Below are 17,445 nucleotides of genomic sequence, written 5' to 3'. Positions count from 1 at the left end.
GTAGAATCCCTCTGCTCAGAGACAGGTTTCCTCATTTGCCTCTCATACCAAGGTTATTTCATTCAGGGGCCAGACAACAGCTTATCTAGAACCAAGTACAAAATTGGGGGCACTCTTCAGAGTATCCAAACTCATGTCACTAAATTAACAACAGACTTTGGAGTTTATTTTTATATAAATTCTTAGTTGCAATATACCTTTAATACAGAACATTCATAGAACTGATACCTCTTTATTAAAAACACCTTCAATTATGAATGTTTATTCATTTATAGATCTGAGTACCTAGCTGTTGTGTTTCTTAGGCATCAAGTACTTTTCCATTGAAATCTGTAATTAATGACCTTCTTTTTTTCTAGGCTTGAGCATGACAAACAGATGTGGGAGTCCAAAGCTCAGACAGAGGTCCAGATTCAGCAGAAGGTCTGTGATACTCTGCAAGGAGAAAACAAAGAACTTTTGTCCCAGCTCGAAGAGACTCAGAATCTATACCGTAGTTCTCAGGATGCTTTAGCTAAGTTGGAATCAGAACTGAAGATTCTCAGAGACCAGTCAACTGATTTAAGTAATTCTCTAGAAAAATTTAAGGAAAATAAAGAAAATTTGGAAGGGATCATAAAGCAGAAAGAGGCTGATATCCAGAATTGTAAGTTCAGTTATGAGCAGCTGGAGACTGATCTTCAGGCCTCCAGGCAACTGACCAATAGGCTGCATGAAGAAATAAACATGAAGGAGCAGAAGATTATAAGCCTGCTTTCTGCCAAGGAACAGGCAGTCCAAGTGGCCGTGGCTGAACTGCATCGGCAGCATGATAAAGAAATTAAAGAACTGGAAAATCTGCTGTCCCAGGAGGAAGAGGAGAACACTGTTTTAGAAGAGGAGAACAAAAAAGCTGTTGACAGAACCAATCAGCTTATGGAAGCACTGAAAAACATAAAAAAGGAGAACATGCAGCAGAAGGCTCAGTTGAATTCCTTCGTTAAATCCATGTCTTCCCTCCAGGATGACCGAGACCGCATAGTCAGTGACTACCAACAGCTGGAAGAACGACATCTCTCTGTGATCTTGGAAAAAGACCAACTCATTCAAGATGCTGCCACTGAGAATAATAAGCTGAAGGAAGAAATCCGATGCTTGAGAAGTCATATGGATGACCTTAATTCTGAGAATGCCAAGCTCAATGCAGAGCTGATCCAGTATAGAGAAGACCTGAACCAAGTGTTATCAAAGAAAGACTGTCAGCAAAAGCAGCTCCTTGAAGCTCAGCTTCAGCAGGTCAAGGAGGTGAAAGGTGAATATGCTAAATTAGAAGCAAAGCTCAGGGAGTCTGAGGAAGCAAGGGAGGAGCTGCAGAGGTCCTCTCTTGCCCTCCAGGAGGAGAAACAAGATTTAGCTAAAGAGACTGAGAGCTTGAAAGTCTCTCTATCACAATTAAAGAAACAGTTGACAGCCTTGCAAGAAGAAGGTACTCTAGGAATATTTCAGGCCCAATTAAAAGCCAAAGAAGAAGAGATACAGAAGTTAAGTACTGTCTTTTCTTCCTCTCAGAAGAGAGTTATGGAACTAGAAGAGGAATTGGTTAATGTTCAGAAGGAAGCTGCCAAGAAGGTAGGTGAAATTGAAGACAAACTGAAGAAAGAATTAAAGCATCTTCATCACGATGCAGGGATAATGCGCAATGAAACTGAGACAGCAGAAGAGAGGGTGGCGGAGCTAGCAAGAGATCTGGTGGAGATGGAACAGAAGTTACTCATGGTCACCAAAGAAAATAAAGATCTCACAGCACAAATCCAGTCTTTTGGAAGGTCAATGAGTTCCCTACAAAACAGTAGAGATCAGGCGCATGAGGAACTTGAGGAACTGAAAAGGAAATATGAGGCCAGTCTGAAGGAGTTGGCACAGCTGAGAGAACAGGGCCTCTTAAGCAGGGAGAGAGATGTTCTTGTTTCTAAAGCTGCATTTCCAGTGATTAACACTGAGGATAACAGCTTGCCCCACTTTGAGAAACTTAACCAGCAGCTTCTGTCCAAAGATGAGCAACTGCTTCACTTGTCCTCACAACTGGAAGATTCTTACAACCAAGTGCAGTCCTTTTCCAAGGCTATGGCCAGCCTGCAGAATGAGAGAGATCGCCTATTGAGTGAACTGGAGAAATTACGCAAGTCAGAGGACGGGAGGCAGAGGTCCGCAGCCCCACCTGCAACCAGCCCTGCTGAAGTACAGAGTTTAAAAAAAGCTATGTCATCACTCCAAAATGACCGCGACCGACTAGTGAGTGTTTAGTTTTCTCTTTCCGGTCTTCTTCTGAGAGTTTTTGAAACTTTCTTTAAATTGATTTTCATTTTTACAGAAAATGGTAAAAATTTTTATTCATTTTAACTTGGTATCCTGGGATGATCTCATACGCCTCACAAATTGTTTTTGGTCTTAGAGAAACATTTAAATTACTTTAAATCTTCCATTGCTATTTTTAAAAAATTACAGATTTCCTTTGCACAGAACTCAACATGGATCACAAAAGGACTAAGAGATAGAGAGCTATTTTATATATTTTATACACACGCACACACACAGATGTTTCTGGAATTTGTCATAGTTTAATTGAATGAAAGTATTGGGATCACTTAAGTGCCTTTTCACACTGGTAGTTTAGTAAAGTCTGGTAGAATTAAGGGTAAAGAGGAGTCAGCTTATTTTGTACTTATCTAAACACAACCCTAATTTGTCAAAAAAAAAAAAAGTTAAATGTAAAAGGGATTAATTTAAATAATTTTACATGACTATTTAGTAAAAGCTTTATTTGCACCAATGCATGAAAGTGAAAAGTGAAAGTGAATTTGTTCAGTTGTGTCCGACTCTTCGCGACCCCATGCATTGGAGAAGGAAATGGCAACCCACTCCAGTGTTCTTGCCTGGAGAATCCCAGGGACGGGGGAGCCTGGTGGGCTGCCGTCTATGGGGTTGCACAGAGTCAGACACGACTCAAGTGACTTAGCAGCAGTAGCAGTAGCAGTTAGGCTTTATGATTCAGTCACGGCAGATGTAAAAGCCTCAGTCTAAAAGTTCCTATAATCTCCCTACACACCAATTTCACAAAATAGAGAAAACAGTGTTTCAGTAACAACCACACTGATAGAGAATATCCACCACAATTGTTGATTATCTACCATATGATTAACTGCCTTTCTGCTAAAAACCATGTGTAATACAAACAAGTATAAGATATGACATTTACCAGGAGTTTGAAATTTAAATGGTGCAATAAAAAAATACAAAGGTATAGAAATTTTACACACACAAACACACACACCCATATATATAAAGACAACATGGGACAAAGGAAAAGAGAAGCACGAGGAAAGTACAGACAGAAGGTAATAGACAATCAAGTGATCTGGAAATGTGACCAGAGGATCTAAGCTCTGGAGCAACCTTTAAAGAGTAGAAATATTTGCCCAAAAAAGGAAAATGGAAAGGACATTTTTGTTCAGAGGATGGTAATGTGGGTAAGTAGACCAGTTTGTGGGTGAGCAGATCAGATGGCTGACATTAAGAGAAAGAGTAGGGAAGCAATAAAAGGGGACACTGGAAAGACAGGCAGATACAAACCATGGGGTCTTAAAACCAGACCAAGAGGTTTGAATCCTAAGCATATTTTAGAGATAGAATACTTTTTAAAGTTTACTGAACAATGCAGTAATAAGAGAGTAGTTTCAGAAAAATGTATTCAGCAATGGAGGGGTAACAACTGGGAGCACCAACATTATAACCATTTAAGGGTAAAGTGTTAAAAATTTATCCTAAGGTGGTGATGATGGAAAGGAAAAAAGAAATATTTGAGGCACACTATGAATAAAGAAATGATAGACCCTAGATAGGCTCAATGCAGGAATACAGCCAATATTTTGTAACAACTGTAAATCAAAAGTAACCTTTAAGAATTGTACAAAAATTTTAAAAAAGAAATGATAGACTTTGATGATTAAATGAAATAAAATCATAGACAGTTATGAGCCTTAGGAAACAGAAGAACATTACTATGATTTATATGGAAATTAAAAAATGCTGGCTTTATAGCACAGGTAACTATAGTCAGTATCTTGTAATAACCTATAATGAAAAATAATTTCAAAAAAAAATATATGTATATGTATAACTAAATCACCTTGCTGTGTACCTAAAACATTGTAAGTCAACTGTACTTCAATAAATATATATATTAAGAAAAAAATCAAGTAAATAAAAAGTAAATAAAAAATGCTTTGACTTGTAAATACCCAGCAGACAAAAAGGTATTAATAGAACAGGAGTTAAGAGACAGAAAGTTTAGTCCCTAGTATTTACAATAGCTAAAAATAGTAAAGCAACTCATTGAATAAAACATAGTTAATTCAGAATCTATCCTAACAGCTTTCAGGAAAAAGATTTTGACCTAGAAGATAATTAACACCTGGATAAGTCAGCAGTCCCCAACCTTTTTGGCACCAGGGACTAGTTTCATGGAAGACAGTTTTCTGCGACCGGGGGAGGGTGGAATGGGGATAGTTTGGGGATGATTTAAGCACGTTACATTCATCGTGCACTTTATTTCTAGTCTCATGCCACTGCTACCTTTAAATCATACTTTAAATCATTTTCAGACTGAAGTGCACATACAAACGAAAAGGCACCTCTAAAGATTTGCACTCCATCCTTTAGGCAGGAACTGCCCAAGTGCTTCCTTTGATTATGGGTGATGAAAACTCCAAAATGTTTCCAGGGTTGTCAGTTACGCCCTAGTAGAATCCCCTGGGTTATTAACTCCTTGCCACTTAGACCCTCAGACTTTATTTGGGAAACTTCCCTTTAACTATGGAAAGAAGAGGACCAAAGTAACCTGAGCTCCTTTCAAACTGAGCTCCTCCCTTAGGTGGTCCTGAGAGAAAGGAAGCCTAGTCTAGGCAGAGGTGATAATTTGCTGGCCTGGGCTGAATATTTAAACTGACAGTGATTGAAATGTTATCATACATGCAGCCAGTGGCTGAGAGACTAGAAATTTCAATGCTCATGAGACAGAGTGAGAACAAGATGCATGGAAAAGAAGAGTCGATGGAGTTAATAATACATTCAGTAAGTATGCAGAAGGGCCTCAGCAGACTGGCAGGGCCTATATGCAATATCACTGAGTCAGACTGTCAGGCCTTCAAGTGATTTATAACCCTGCTTAGGCATCCCGCTCCAGTACTCTTGCCTGGAAAATCCCATGGATGGAGGAGCCTGGTAGGCTCTAGTCCATGGGTCGTGTATGTGCACTTCAGTCTGAAAATGATTTAAAGTATGATTTAAAGGTAGCGTTTAAATGGTTTAAAGGTAGCATTTAAAGATATGAGGGGCTTCCCATCTGGGTCAGTGGTAAAGAATCCACCTGCCAATTCAAGAGAAGCAGGGGATGTGAGGGCCTTCCCCAATGGCTCAGCGGGTCAAGAATCTGCCTGCAATGCAGGAGACATGGGTTTGATCCCTGGGTTGGGAAGATCTTCTGGAGAAGAAAAAACCCACTCCAGTGTTCAGGTTGCAATATGGAGTTGCAAAGAGCCTGACACAATTGGGCACAAGCACCTCCCGACCTATGTATTACTTTTATTTTCCTTGTCACCTTTGTTTTTCCTGGAATGAATAACTGTGTTTTTGTTGTTACTGAGTTTTCTTGGTACTTATCAATGTAATTTAACCCCAGATTTACTGTCATTTATCCACATTTTTCAAGATGTTTATTTTCCTGTATGTTTTGTCTTCAGAAAGAAAATTCTCTTGAACTCTCTTTTTTGCTCTTATATGAATCAATTGCCCTATATTATTCCTAGGACATAATTTTCTTTCTAGAATATCTCCCTCCTGTTCTTTCCTGTGTTAGATCTCCTGTTTCTTATATTCTGTGTTTTCCTCATCTTGGTTTTGTGCCATCATTTTGTTGGAATATATCAGTAACTCTCCAAGAAAAGATACAGGGGAGGTAAATGTCTAATCATTTCCAATGGTTTGGTGGAGCTAGGCTGAAAATGATTTCTCTTCAAAACTGTGAAGACATTGTTCTATTCCCTTTTAGCTTACACTGTGGTTCAGGAGTCCAAAGATTCTGATCCTTCATCCTTTTTATGGGATCTAGTTCTCTCTCTGTTTATCTAGTTCTCTCTTTATCTTTCTCTCCCTCCCTCATGTCCCTCTCTCTCTCTCTGGAAATACAGTTGGACCTTGAACAACATGGCTTTAAAATGCATGGATTCACTTATACATGGGTTTTCTTCAGTAATAAATACTACAGTACTCTAGGATCAGCAGTTGATTGACTCTGTGGATGTGGAACAGCAGATATAGAAGAACTGCATATACGAGGGGCTGACAATAAAGTACACACAGATTTTCAACTCACTCTTGTGTTGTTCAGTGGTCAACTGTATATAGAATCTTTCAGTCCAGTATGTTCTGATGTTTCACAATAATGTGTTTTGGCGTGAGTCTATTTTTATTCATCATTCTGTCTAGTCCTTTGAATCTAAGAATTCATGTTCATCAATTTTGAGAAATTGCTTTGAATTCTGTTTTACTACTTTCTCTACCTCCTTTTTTTCCCTGTGAAAATCCTGTTATTTAGATGTAGGGCCTTCTGGGTTGGTTATATAATTTTCTTACCTTTTCTATTCTTTTGTTTTATTTTGGGAAGATTTTTCTCACCTCTGTCTTATGAATCCTGTATTGAAGTTTTCATGTTTGTTATCATGTTTCTGATTTCTAAGGATTTTTTTTTTTTTTTTTTTTGGTCTCATGCATAGATGTTCTTAATTTATCTCTCCAAGTAGATTAGGGGCAGTTTTGTTCTTTGAAATTTTCTCTTGAGTTTTTCTTTATAGTTTTAAAATTTCTGCTGTAATGCTTCTGATTTCCAATATTCTCTTAAATCTTTGAGTACATGACATGCTTTCCTCTGTTAATCTCTTCTGAATTACTTTTCTTTCAGTTTCTTTTTATCCCTGCCTAATGTTTGCTGTTCTTCAGGGAAGGGTTAATCAGTGGTTTATTCTTCATGTTCAAAGGTGGAGTCTAAAAAATGCTTGTGGGTGGGACTTCCCAACTGTGAGTTTCAGCTCATGGTTATCTTGCTGAGCTTTTTGAGGGCAATCCCCATGTTGATATCTTTAGTTCCTCTTGGGTTAGTCAGGTTTTCCAAAGAAGACCTCTCCATTTCCTGCATGGATGGTAAAGGCCTCTGTGCCAGAACTCTTCAAGCTGAGTATGGGAAAGTCTTCTAATATTCAGAAAGCATACATTCATTTGATCACTCTGGTGCTGGAGCAGTACCTTTACCTTCAACTGTTCCGTAGTCCAGAGACACTCCTTCAACCTTCTCTAAAGGATAAAATTCTAGTTGTCTGTCAGAGTAACAAAAAGTGTGAAATTGGGAGTGTTTTTAGGATGTTGTTGTTCTTAAGCATCTTTCATCTGATCCTGCTTATTTCAGCTATCACCTCGCTACTCCCATCACCATCTTTTCTAAAAAGTACCTGGTGCTCTTAATTCCTAAGCCTTTTCAAGAGTCTGCCAAGTAAGTTCTGTTGGTTCTTGACTTTCCCTACTCCCATCTTAAGACTTGCCATTCCCAGATCTGTTAAGTCAGTTACCATTTATACATCTACTTTTTAGCTTCCAAAATTATTTTCATTTTGCTACTGACTCCTCTCTTGTTGTTCTTGTTCATGTGTTTTATGCTTATAAAATATCTTTATTGTAGCTTTAGTGATATTTCCAGATGGGTGAAAGAGATACGTGTTTAGGGCCCCCCTCTTTGCCCTGACATCCTCGCATTATTTCTTACTGCCAAGCTTTTAGTGAACATTGAGGGTAAAGAGTTAGAAGATACATCTGCAATGTAATAGATAGGCAGGTTTGTTAATTAAAGGCAAGTTCATCACCATCATCAACACCGCCACTGACTTTTATATGTTAATTTTCTTGTCAAATTCTCATAATCTTTATAAGAGGTACTGTAATTATCTTTATTTTATAGGTGAAGGAAATTAAGGCTTGAAGAGTATGTGAAACATGCCCACTATGTGGGCAGGATAGCTGACTCCAAAGTGGGCAGGATAGCTGACTCCAAATTCTAACTGTTCTTAAGCACTGGGCCTGGGCATCACTGCCTTCTTTATAATCAACATCAGCTATGGTAGAATTAAGGTTGATATTCATGAACCAGTGTTTAGAAGCCTAGCCAGGGCACATGGTTAAATAGAAAGCCAGTCTATCTTTATACTTCTTATCTTAGGGAGTTACCACCCCCAAGCAGCTGTAAGTCCATTGTCTATCCCATCTCCAGAGTTTTAAATCTAGAATCAGCTTAGGACCTCAGGGCCAGGGGACTGGGAAGTTGCAGTAGTTGTTGGGCTTTACTGCCTTCATGGCCACTCCATGGGGAGATTCCCACCAGCCTGGCTGCATGTATTTCACTACATTAGGGATTCATGCTGCAATTATGTCAGTGGATTGTTAGGTATTAGTAGTCTATTGTGATGTTGACTGACTTAACAGGGAGCTAGCTAAGTTCATGAAATGTGATAAATCACCCTTTCACTTTCCTTTTGGTTAAAGCTGAAGGAGTTGAAGAATCTGCAGCAGCAATATTTACAGATTAACCAAGAAATCACTGAGTTACGTCCACTGAAGGCTCAACTTCAGGAATATCAAGACAAGACAAAAACATTTCAGATTATGCAAGAAGAGCTAAAACAGGAAAACCTCTCCTGGCAGCATGAGCTGCATCAGCTCAGGTATAGTAATCTCTGCTTTTTAACCCTTTCTGTTGTTGTTCATTGTCGTTCAGTTGGGAAGTCATATCTGACTCTTTGTGACCCCGTGGACTGTAGCATGCCAGGCTTCTCTGTCCACTATCTCCCAGACTTTGCTCAAACTCATATCCATTGAGTTGGTAATGCCATCTAAGTATCTCATCTTTCGCTGCCCTCTTCTCCTGCCCTTAGTCTTTCCCAGCATTAGGATCTTTTCCAATGAGTTGGCTCTTCACATCAGGTGGCCAAATTACTGGAGCTTCAGCTTCAGCATCAGGCCTTCCAATGAATACTCAGGACTGATTTCCTTTAGGATTGATTGGTTTGATCTCCTTGCCGTCCAAGGGACTCTCAGGAGTCTTCTGCAGCACCACGATTTAAAAGCATCATTCTTTGGCACTCAGCTTTCTTTATGGTCCAGCTCGCACAGGACTACTGGAAAAACCATAGCTTTGACTATACAGACCTTTGTTGACAAAGTGGTATCTCTGCTTTTGAATACACTTTCTAGGTTACCTGTCATAGCTTTCCTTCTAAGGAGCAAGCGTCTTTTAATTTCATTGCTGCAGTCACCATCTACAGTGATTTTGGAGCCCAAAAAAAAAAAATCTGTCACTGTTTCCACTTGTCCCCCTTCTGTTTGCCATGAAGTGATGGGACCGATGCCATGATCTTAGTTTCTTGACTGTTGAGCTTTAAGTCAGCTTTTTTGCTCTCCTCTTTCATCCTTATCTAGAGACTCCTTAGTTCCTCTTCACTTTCTGCCAGTAGAATGGTATCATCAGCATATCTGAGATTGCTGATATTTTCCCCAGCAATCTTGATTCCAGCTTGTGATTCATCCTACAGCCTAGCATTTCAAATGATGTACTCTGCATATAAGTTAAATAAACAGGGTGACAATATATAGCCTTGTGATACTCCTTTCCCAATTTTGAACTAGTCTCTTGTTCCATGTCCAGTTCTGTTGCTTCTTGACCTGCATACAGGTTTTTTAAGAGACAGGTAAGGTGGTCTAGTATTCCCGTCTTCTTAAGAATTTTCCACAGTTTGCTGTGATCCTTTTAGTTTTTTCTTTTATTATTATGAAATAATTATAGATTTGTAGAGAGTTACAAAAAAAATAGTCCAAAGAGCTTTCATGAACTCTTCATCCAGTTTCCTCCAGTGGTAATATCTTATATCACTATAGTTCGATTTCAAAACCAGGAAATAGTCATTGGTACGATTCAAAGACCTTATGCAGATTTGACCAATTAGACTTTCAATCAAGTATGTGTATAGTTCTGTGCAACTTTATGATATGTGTGGAGTCATGTAGCCGCCACTGCAACAAGATACACAACTGGCCCATCATCACGGATACGTCCCTTGTGCTATTAGTTTATAGTCACTCTTCCTCTCCCTCCATCTCCATGTCCGTAACTTCTGGCAACCACTCATCTATTTCTCCATCTTTATAATTTTGTCTCATTCTGAGAATTTTTTAGTATGTAACCTTTTGAAATTAGCTTTACTTATGTATAATGCCCTTGACATCTGTAACATCTTTGCATGTATCAATACTTCATTCTTTTTATTGATGAACAGTATTTCATGGTATGAATGTACTGCTTCAACCATTCATCCATTGAAGGTCATGTGTTGTTTCTAATTTTTAGCTACTGTAAATAAAGCTGCTGTAAACACTTGTGTATAGACTTTCATGTGGACAGTAAGTTTTAATTTCTCTGAGATAACTGCCCAGGAGTGCAAATTCTAGGTCATATAATAAATATGTTTAGTTTTTAAAGAAGCTACAAAACTATATTCCAGAATGACTGTATTATTTTACAACAATATATGAGTGATCCAGTTTCAATATCAAATGCTGCATCTTCATCAGGATTTGATATTGTAGCTGTATTTTAGTTTTTAATAGGTATGTAATGCTGTTCCATTGTGGTTTTAATTTGCATAAGAGCTACTAATGTTGAACATTTTTTATGTGCTTATCTGACATCTATATATCCTTTTTGATGAAATATTTGTGTTTTTCTATTTTCTAATTGTGTCATTAATTTTTACTGTTGAGTTTTGAGAGCCTTTTTGTTTGTTTTTTACTCCAGATACAAGTGTTTTGTCAGATATGTGACTTGCAAATATTTTCTTCCAGTCTGCAGTTCATTTTTTTCTTCTTTCCATTGAGATGGTCTTTTTAATTTTTATGAAACCAGTTTATTGCTTATCTTTCAGATGCAATAATTGTTATTGCAATTATTATTATTGCAATATTATTGTTATTGTTAATATTATTGTTATTGTTCTGTCTTCAGGTTCACTGATATTTTTTTCCTTCATCGCTTTTTGAGTCCATTGAGTTAGCTTTTTATTTTGGATATTTTGATATTTTTTCATTCTAAAATTTCTGTTTAGGTCTTCTTTATATCTTCTGTTTCTTTGTTGAGGCTTTCTCTGTTTTCATTTATTTCCAGTGTGTTAGTTATTACTTTTGAAGCATTTATATGATGGCCACTTTAAAATCCTTCTTTAATTCTGTATATATGTTTCCAACATCTGTGTCATCTTGGGTCTTGTAATCTGTTAATTGTGATTTCCCTGTTTTTTAGTATGATGAGTTATTTTAAGTTGTTTCTGAACATTTTGGAGTCTTGTAAGTTTTAATGATCAATCTTCTTTAAATCTCTAGTAGGCTTCCACTAACACCATGCTGAGAGGGAAAGGGAGACACTACCAATTTACTGCTGGAGGAGTGGGAGAAATGTGGGCTTAGTGGGAGAAATGTGAGCTTTCCCAGGTGGAGTGGTGGTAAACAATCCACCTGCTATTGTAGGAGATGCAAGAGACTCGGGTTTAATTTCCAGGTCAGGAAGATCCCCTGGAGCAGGAAATGGCTACCCACTCTAGTATTCTTGCCTGGAAAATCCCAGGGAAAGAGGAACCTGGTGTGCTACAGTCCATGGGGTCAGAAAGAGTCAGACACGACTGAGCATACATGTATGCAGTGGGAGGAATAAGGAAAAATACATCTACTCCATCTTGTCTGGATCTAGAAATCCAAGCCCTTTTCTTTTAAAGATGAATAACAATGCTATATGTTCTATTAGAGGAAAAAAAGATATGATAGGAACTGATATTTTTGATGGTTCATTTAATTCAGTGTCTCAGATTTGATCCAAAAAGTAAAGGTAAAGAGTAAGTGCTTAACAGTGTATAGACAGGTCCTGTTCTTGCAGCCTCATTGTTGGGACTTTGTTACTGTTCGGTAAGACGGTGCAATGCACCTTAGTAAAACCAAACCTTTCAAGATTTGATACTGAAAGGAGAATCTCTATGTTGGAAAGTGCTGCTGATCAAGCACCACCTGCTTTGCCTTACCTGCTGCTACAGGGCCAGCACAGGCAAGAGAAAACAGAGAATATGAGGTGGAGTGTAGAGTCTGATCCAGCTTACACAGAGGCTACCCTGACGACAGTATAATAAAAGTATCAGTATATCAGTATAATAAAAATAATTATTGTAACATCCCTAGGAGAGCTCTTTAGCATTTTTTAAATTAATTACTAATTAGGCTGCATCAGGTTCTTTGCCTTTTAGCATATGGAATCTTAGTTCCCCAGCCAGGAATCAAACCTGTTTCCCGTGCATTGCAAGGTGGATTCTTAACCACTGCACCATGAGGGATGTCCTCCTAAGAGAGCTCTTAATGTGTAAATATGAGAGATTTGTTCCTTCACAGATCCTAGATGCTTTACTAACGTGATATGTCAAAATAAACCTTAAGCAAAGTTTATGGAACAAAACACTTTTTCGAATTGGGTCATTTAAGTTTTATGGAGTGACATTACATCCAAAAAATTTTCAATTCAACATATTTACAGACTTTCTCATAAGTGAAAAAACTGAATTTCTCCTGTTTCTTCATTCTGTAATTGAACCTCCAGAAGGAAGGCGAATTACTCCATTTCAACCTCATGCGTTTTTTTCCGGCAGGGAATAGCTGCCCCACCTTATTCCCTATAATCTCAGTTCATCATCAAGAGACCATCTTCCTTCAGATGCACATTAAGGCCGAGCACTGAATGTAGGGCCCTCCGAAGGTGATTGGGAGCACAAGGGAGCATCACCTTGATGTCACCCATATAGTATCCAAATTAAGCACAAGCTGGAATCAAGATTGCTGGGAGAAATATCAATAACCTCAGATATGCAGATGACACCACCCTTATGGCAGAAAGTGAAGAGGAACTAAAGAGCCTCTTAATGAAAGTGAAAGTGCAGAGTGAAAAAGTTGGCTTAAAGCTCAACATTCAGATAACTAAGATCATGGCATCTGGTCCCATCACTTCATGGGAAATAGATGGGGAAACAGTGTCAGACTTTACTTTTTTGGGCTCCAGAATCACTACAGATGGTGATGCAGCCATGAAATTAAAAGACGCTTACTCCTTGGAAGGAAAGTTATGACCAACCTAGATAGCATATTAAAAAGCAGAGATATTACTTTGCCAACAGAAGTCCATCTAGTCAAGGCTGTGGTTTTTCCAGTGGTCATGTATGGATGTGAGAGTTGGACTGTGAAGAAAGCTGAGCGCCAAAGAATTGATGCTTTTGAACTGCGGTGTTGGAGAAGACTCTTGAGAGTCCCTTGGACTGCAAGGAGATCCAACCAGTCCAGCCTAAAGGAGATCAGTCCTGGGTGTTCATTGGAAGGAGTGATGTTAAAGCTGAAACTCCAGTACTTTGGCCACCTCATGTGACGAGTTGACTCCTTGGAAAAGACTCTGATGCTGGGAGGGATTGGGGGCAGGAGGAGAAGGGGACGACAGAGCATGAGATGGCTGCATGGCATCACTGACTCAATGGACATGAGTTTGAATGAACTCCGGGAGTTGGTGATGGACAGGGAGCCCTAGCGTGCTGCGATTCATGGGGTCACAAAGAGTTGGACACAACTGAGCGACTGAACTGAACTGAACTGAAAAGGAATCAGAGAACTAAAATGGACTGTAATGGGTGAATTTAACTCAGATGACCATTTTATCTACTACTGTGGGCAGGAATCCCTTAGAAGAAATGGAGTAGCCATCATAGTCGACAAAAGAGTCCAAAATGCAGTACTTGGATGCAGTCTCAAAAACGACAGAATGATCTCTGTTCGTTTCCAAGGCAAACCATTCAATATCACAGTAATCCAAGTCTATGCCCCAACCAGTAATACTGAAGAAGCTGAACGGTTCTATGAAGACCTACAAGACCTTTTAGAACTAACACCCAAAAAAGATGTCCTTTTCATTATAGGGGACTGGAATGCAAAAATAGGAAGTCAAGAAACACCTGGAGTAACAGGCAAATTTGGCCTTGGAGTACAGAATGAAGCAGGGCAAAGGCTAATAGAGCTTTGCCAAGAGAACGCACTGGTCATAGCAAACACCCTCTTCCAACAACACAAGAGAAGACTCTACACATTGACATTACCAGATGGCCAACACCGAAATCAGATTGATTAAATCTTTGCAGCCAAAGATGGAGAGCTCTATACAGTCAGCAAAAACAAGACCGGGAGGTGACTGTGGCTCAGATCCATGAACTCCTTATTGCCAAATTCAGGCTTAAATTGAAGAAAGTGGGGAAAACCACTAAACCATTCAGGTATAACCTAAATCAAATCCCTTATGATTATACAGTGGAAGTGAGAAATAGATTTAAGGGACTAGATCTGATAGAGTGCCTGATGAACTATGGACAGAGGTTCGTGACATTGTATAGGAGATAGGGATCAAGACCATCCCTAGGAAAAAGAAATGCAAAAAAGTAAAATGGCTGTCTGAGGAGGCCTAACAAATAGTTGTGAAAAGAAGAAAAGCGGAAAGCAAAGGAGAAAAGGAAAGATAAACCCATTTGAATGCAGAGTTCCAAAGAATAGCAAGGAGAGATAAAAAAGCCTTTCTCAGCAATCAGTGCAAAGAAATAGAGGAAAACAATAGTTGGGAAGGACTAGAGATCTCTTCAAGAAAATTAGAGATACCAAGGGAACATTTCATGCAAAGATGGGCTCAATAAAGGAGAGAAATGGTATGGACCTGACAGAAGCAGAAGATATTAAGAAGAGGTGGCAAGAAAACACAGAAGAACTGTACAAAAAAGATCTTCACAACCCAGTTAATCATAATGGTGTAATCACTCACCTAGAGCCAGACATCCTGGAATGTGAAGTTAAGTGAGCCTTAGGAAGCATTACTACAAACAAAACTAGTGGAGGTGATGGAATTCCAGTTGAGCTCTTCCAAATCCTAAAAGATGATGCTGTGAAAGTGCTGCACTCAGTATGCCAGCAAATTTGGAAAACTCAGCAGTGGCCACAGGACTGGAAAAGGTCAGTTTTCATTCCAATCCCAAAGAAAAGCAATGCCAAAGAATGCTCAAACTACTGCACGATTGCACTCATCTCACACGCTAGTAAAGTAATGCTCAAAATTCTCCAAGCCAGGCTTCAGCAAGACGTGAACCATGAACTTCCAGATGTTCAACCTGGTTTTAGAAAAGGCAGAGGAACCAGAGATCAAATTGCCAACATCTGCTGGATCATCGAAAAAGCAAGACAGTTCCAGAAAAACATCTAGTTCTGCTTTATTGACTATGCCAAAGCTTTTGACTGTGGATCACAATAAACTGTGGGAAATTCTGAAAGAGGTGGGAATACCAGACCACCTGACCTGCCTCTTGAGAAACCTATATGCAGGTCAGGAAGCAACAGTTAGAACTGGACGTGGAACAGACTGGTTCCAAATAGGAAATGGAGTACATCAAGGCTGTATATTGTCACCCTGCTTATTTAACTTAGCTGCAGAGTACATCATGAGAAATGCTGGGCTGGAAGAAGCACAAGCTGGAATCAAGATTGCCAGCAGAAATATCAATAACCTCAGATATGCAGATGACACCACCGTTATGGCAGAAAGTAAAGAGGAGCTAAAGAGCCTCTTGATGAAAGTGAAAGAGGAGAGTGAAAAAGTTGGCTTAAAGCTCAACATTCAGAAAACGAAGATCATGGCATCTGGTCCCATCACTTCATGGGAAATAGATGGGGAAACAGTGGAAACAGTGACAGACTTTTATTTTTGGAGGCTCCAAAATCACTGCAGATGGTGATTTCAGCCATAAAATTAGATGCTTACTCCTTGGAAGGAAAATTATGACCAACCTAGACAGCATATTAAAAAGCAGAGACATTACTTTGCTGACAAAGGTCCATCTAGTCAAGGCTATTATTTTTTGCAGTAGTCATGTATGGATGTGAGAGTTAGACTATAATGAAAGCTGAGTGCTGAAGAATTGATGCTTTTGAATTGTGGTGTTGGAGAAGACTCTTGAGAGTCCCTTGGACTGCAAGGAGATCCAACCAGTCCATCCTAAAGAAGATCAGTCCTGGGTGTTCATTGGAAGGTCTGATGTTGAAGCTGAAACTCCAGTACTTTGGCCACCTGATGGGAAGAGCTGACTCATTTGAAAAGACCCTGATGCTGGGAAAGATTGAGGGCAGGAGGAGAAGGGGACGACAGAGGATGAGGTGGTTGGATGGCATCACCAGCTCAATGGACATGAGTTTGGGTGGGCTCCAGGAGTTGGTGTTGGATAGGGAGGCCTGGCGTGCTGCTGCTCATGGGGTGCAAAGAGTTACACGACTGAGCGACTGAACTGAGCTGAACTAAAAGAATACTGTGTCAAGTTGCTATTATAAACGAAATAAGAGGTGCACAGTTTTAAAGACTTGTTTTTTGAAGCCACTTGTTCCTCTTGAAACTTTCTGACAGAGATTCTGAAAGAAGACTTTCCTGATAAAGTTGACCCTTAGGGAAGAGAAAAAGAGGGAGAAAAAAATGATTTCTTGTCTATTGATTTTTTGTTTTCCTTCATTTTCTCCTTTTTCACCATTCTGTTAGCCTTTCTCTATTTACCTTCCACATTTAAGCAGTTTTGAAGGAAAGAAAAATTATATATCAAGTGGCTGTGAGTGAATTATAAGAAGGAAAGAAAGACATTTTACTTCACCTTTAGAAGGAAGAAGACATGAAGACACAGATTTGATTCACTGACTTTAGGACCAGTTTCTTTGCTGAATATCTTTTTAAAACAGGATCCCTGACTTGCTCTTGAAATACTTTCAAGAAATGAGCTTTCCAAATATGAAAAAGCTGGAACATCTCATTCAGGTTTCTATGGCACTGGGGTTGGCTCATCAGAAGAGCATGGATTTATGCAATAATCTTTCTCTTCTACTTAACTACGGTTTGCTTATTCTGCTCTGGTTCCTGTGCTCTCTTACTTAAGGGGTAATAAGGTATAGCCCTTTTATGGCTCTTCTCTTAAGTAATCAGGCTTGTTCCTTAGCTCCTATTCTCCATTGAGGGTCTCTCCAGATTGTAACTACTTGTCCATCTTTCAAAAAAAAAAAAGGCTATTTGAAGCTTTGTAAAAGATCTGTGATCTTTTTTGTGCATTCTCACTCTTAAACTCCTCCTTTCTTATTCTTTCTCGTTTTTCACAGACAAATATCGGAGAAAGTGTATTAGAGGATTTTCTGTGCCTTTTCCATATAGTGGCCTTGTAATAAAAATTTATTTTA

The 17,445-nt window shown here is 39.0% G+C and overlaps 1 protein-coding gene across 10 annotated transcripts in view; it reads left to right on the top strand.

The window, feature by feature from the left end:
- GOLGB1 (golgin B1) overlaps positions 1–17,445 on the top strand; it is a 75,725-nt gene that overhangs the window by 47,748 nt on the left and 10,532 nt on the right. For all 10 annotated transcript variants that reach the window (XM_044942468.2, XM_025284874.3, XM_006073407.4 and 7 more), the window contains 2 exons: positions 360–2,271; positions 8,623–8,801. In XM_044942468.2, the coding sequence (XP_044798403.1) occupies positions 360–2,271; positions 8,623–8,801 (2,091 nt within the window). The remainder of the gene's footprint in view (positions 1–359; positions 2,272–8,622; positions 8,802–17,445) is intronic.

The sequence above is a fragment of the Bubalus bubalis genome, chromosome 1 (genome assembly GCF_019923935.1).
Source record: "Bubalus bubalis isolate 160015118507 breed Murrah chromosome 1, NDDB_SH_1, whole genome shotgun sequence".
NCBI classification, from domain to species: domain Eukaryota; kingdom Metazoa; phylum Chordata; class Mammalia; order Artiodactyla; family Bovidae; genus Bubalus; species Bubalus bubalis.
The sequence above is the reverse complement of the archived record's forward strand: the minus strand, read 5'-3'. Positions and strand labels throughout refer to the sequence as shown.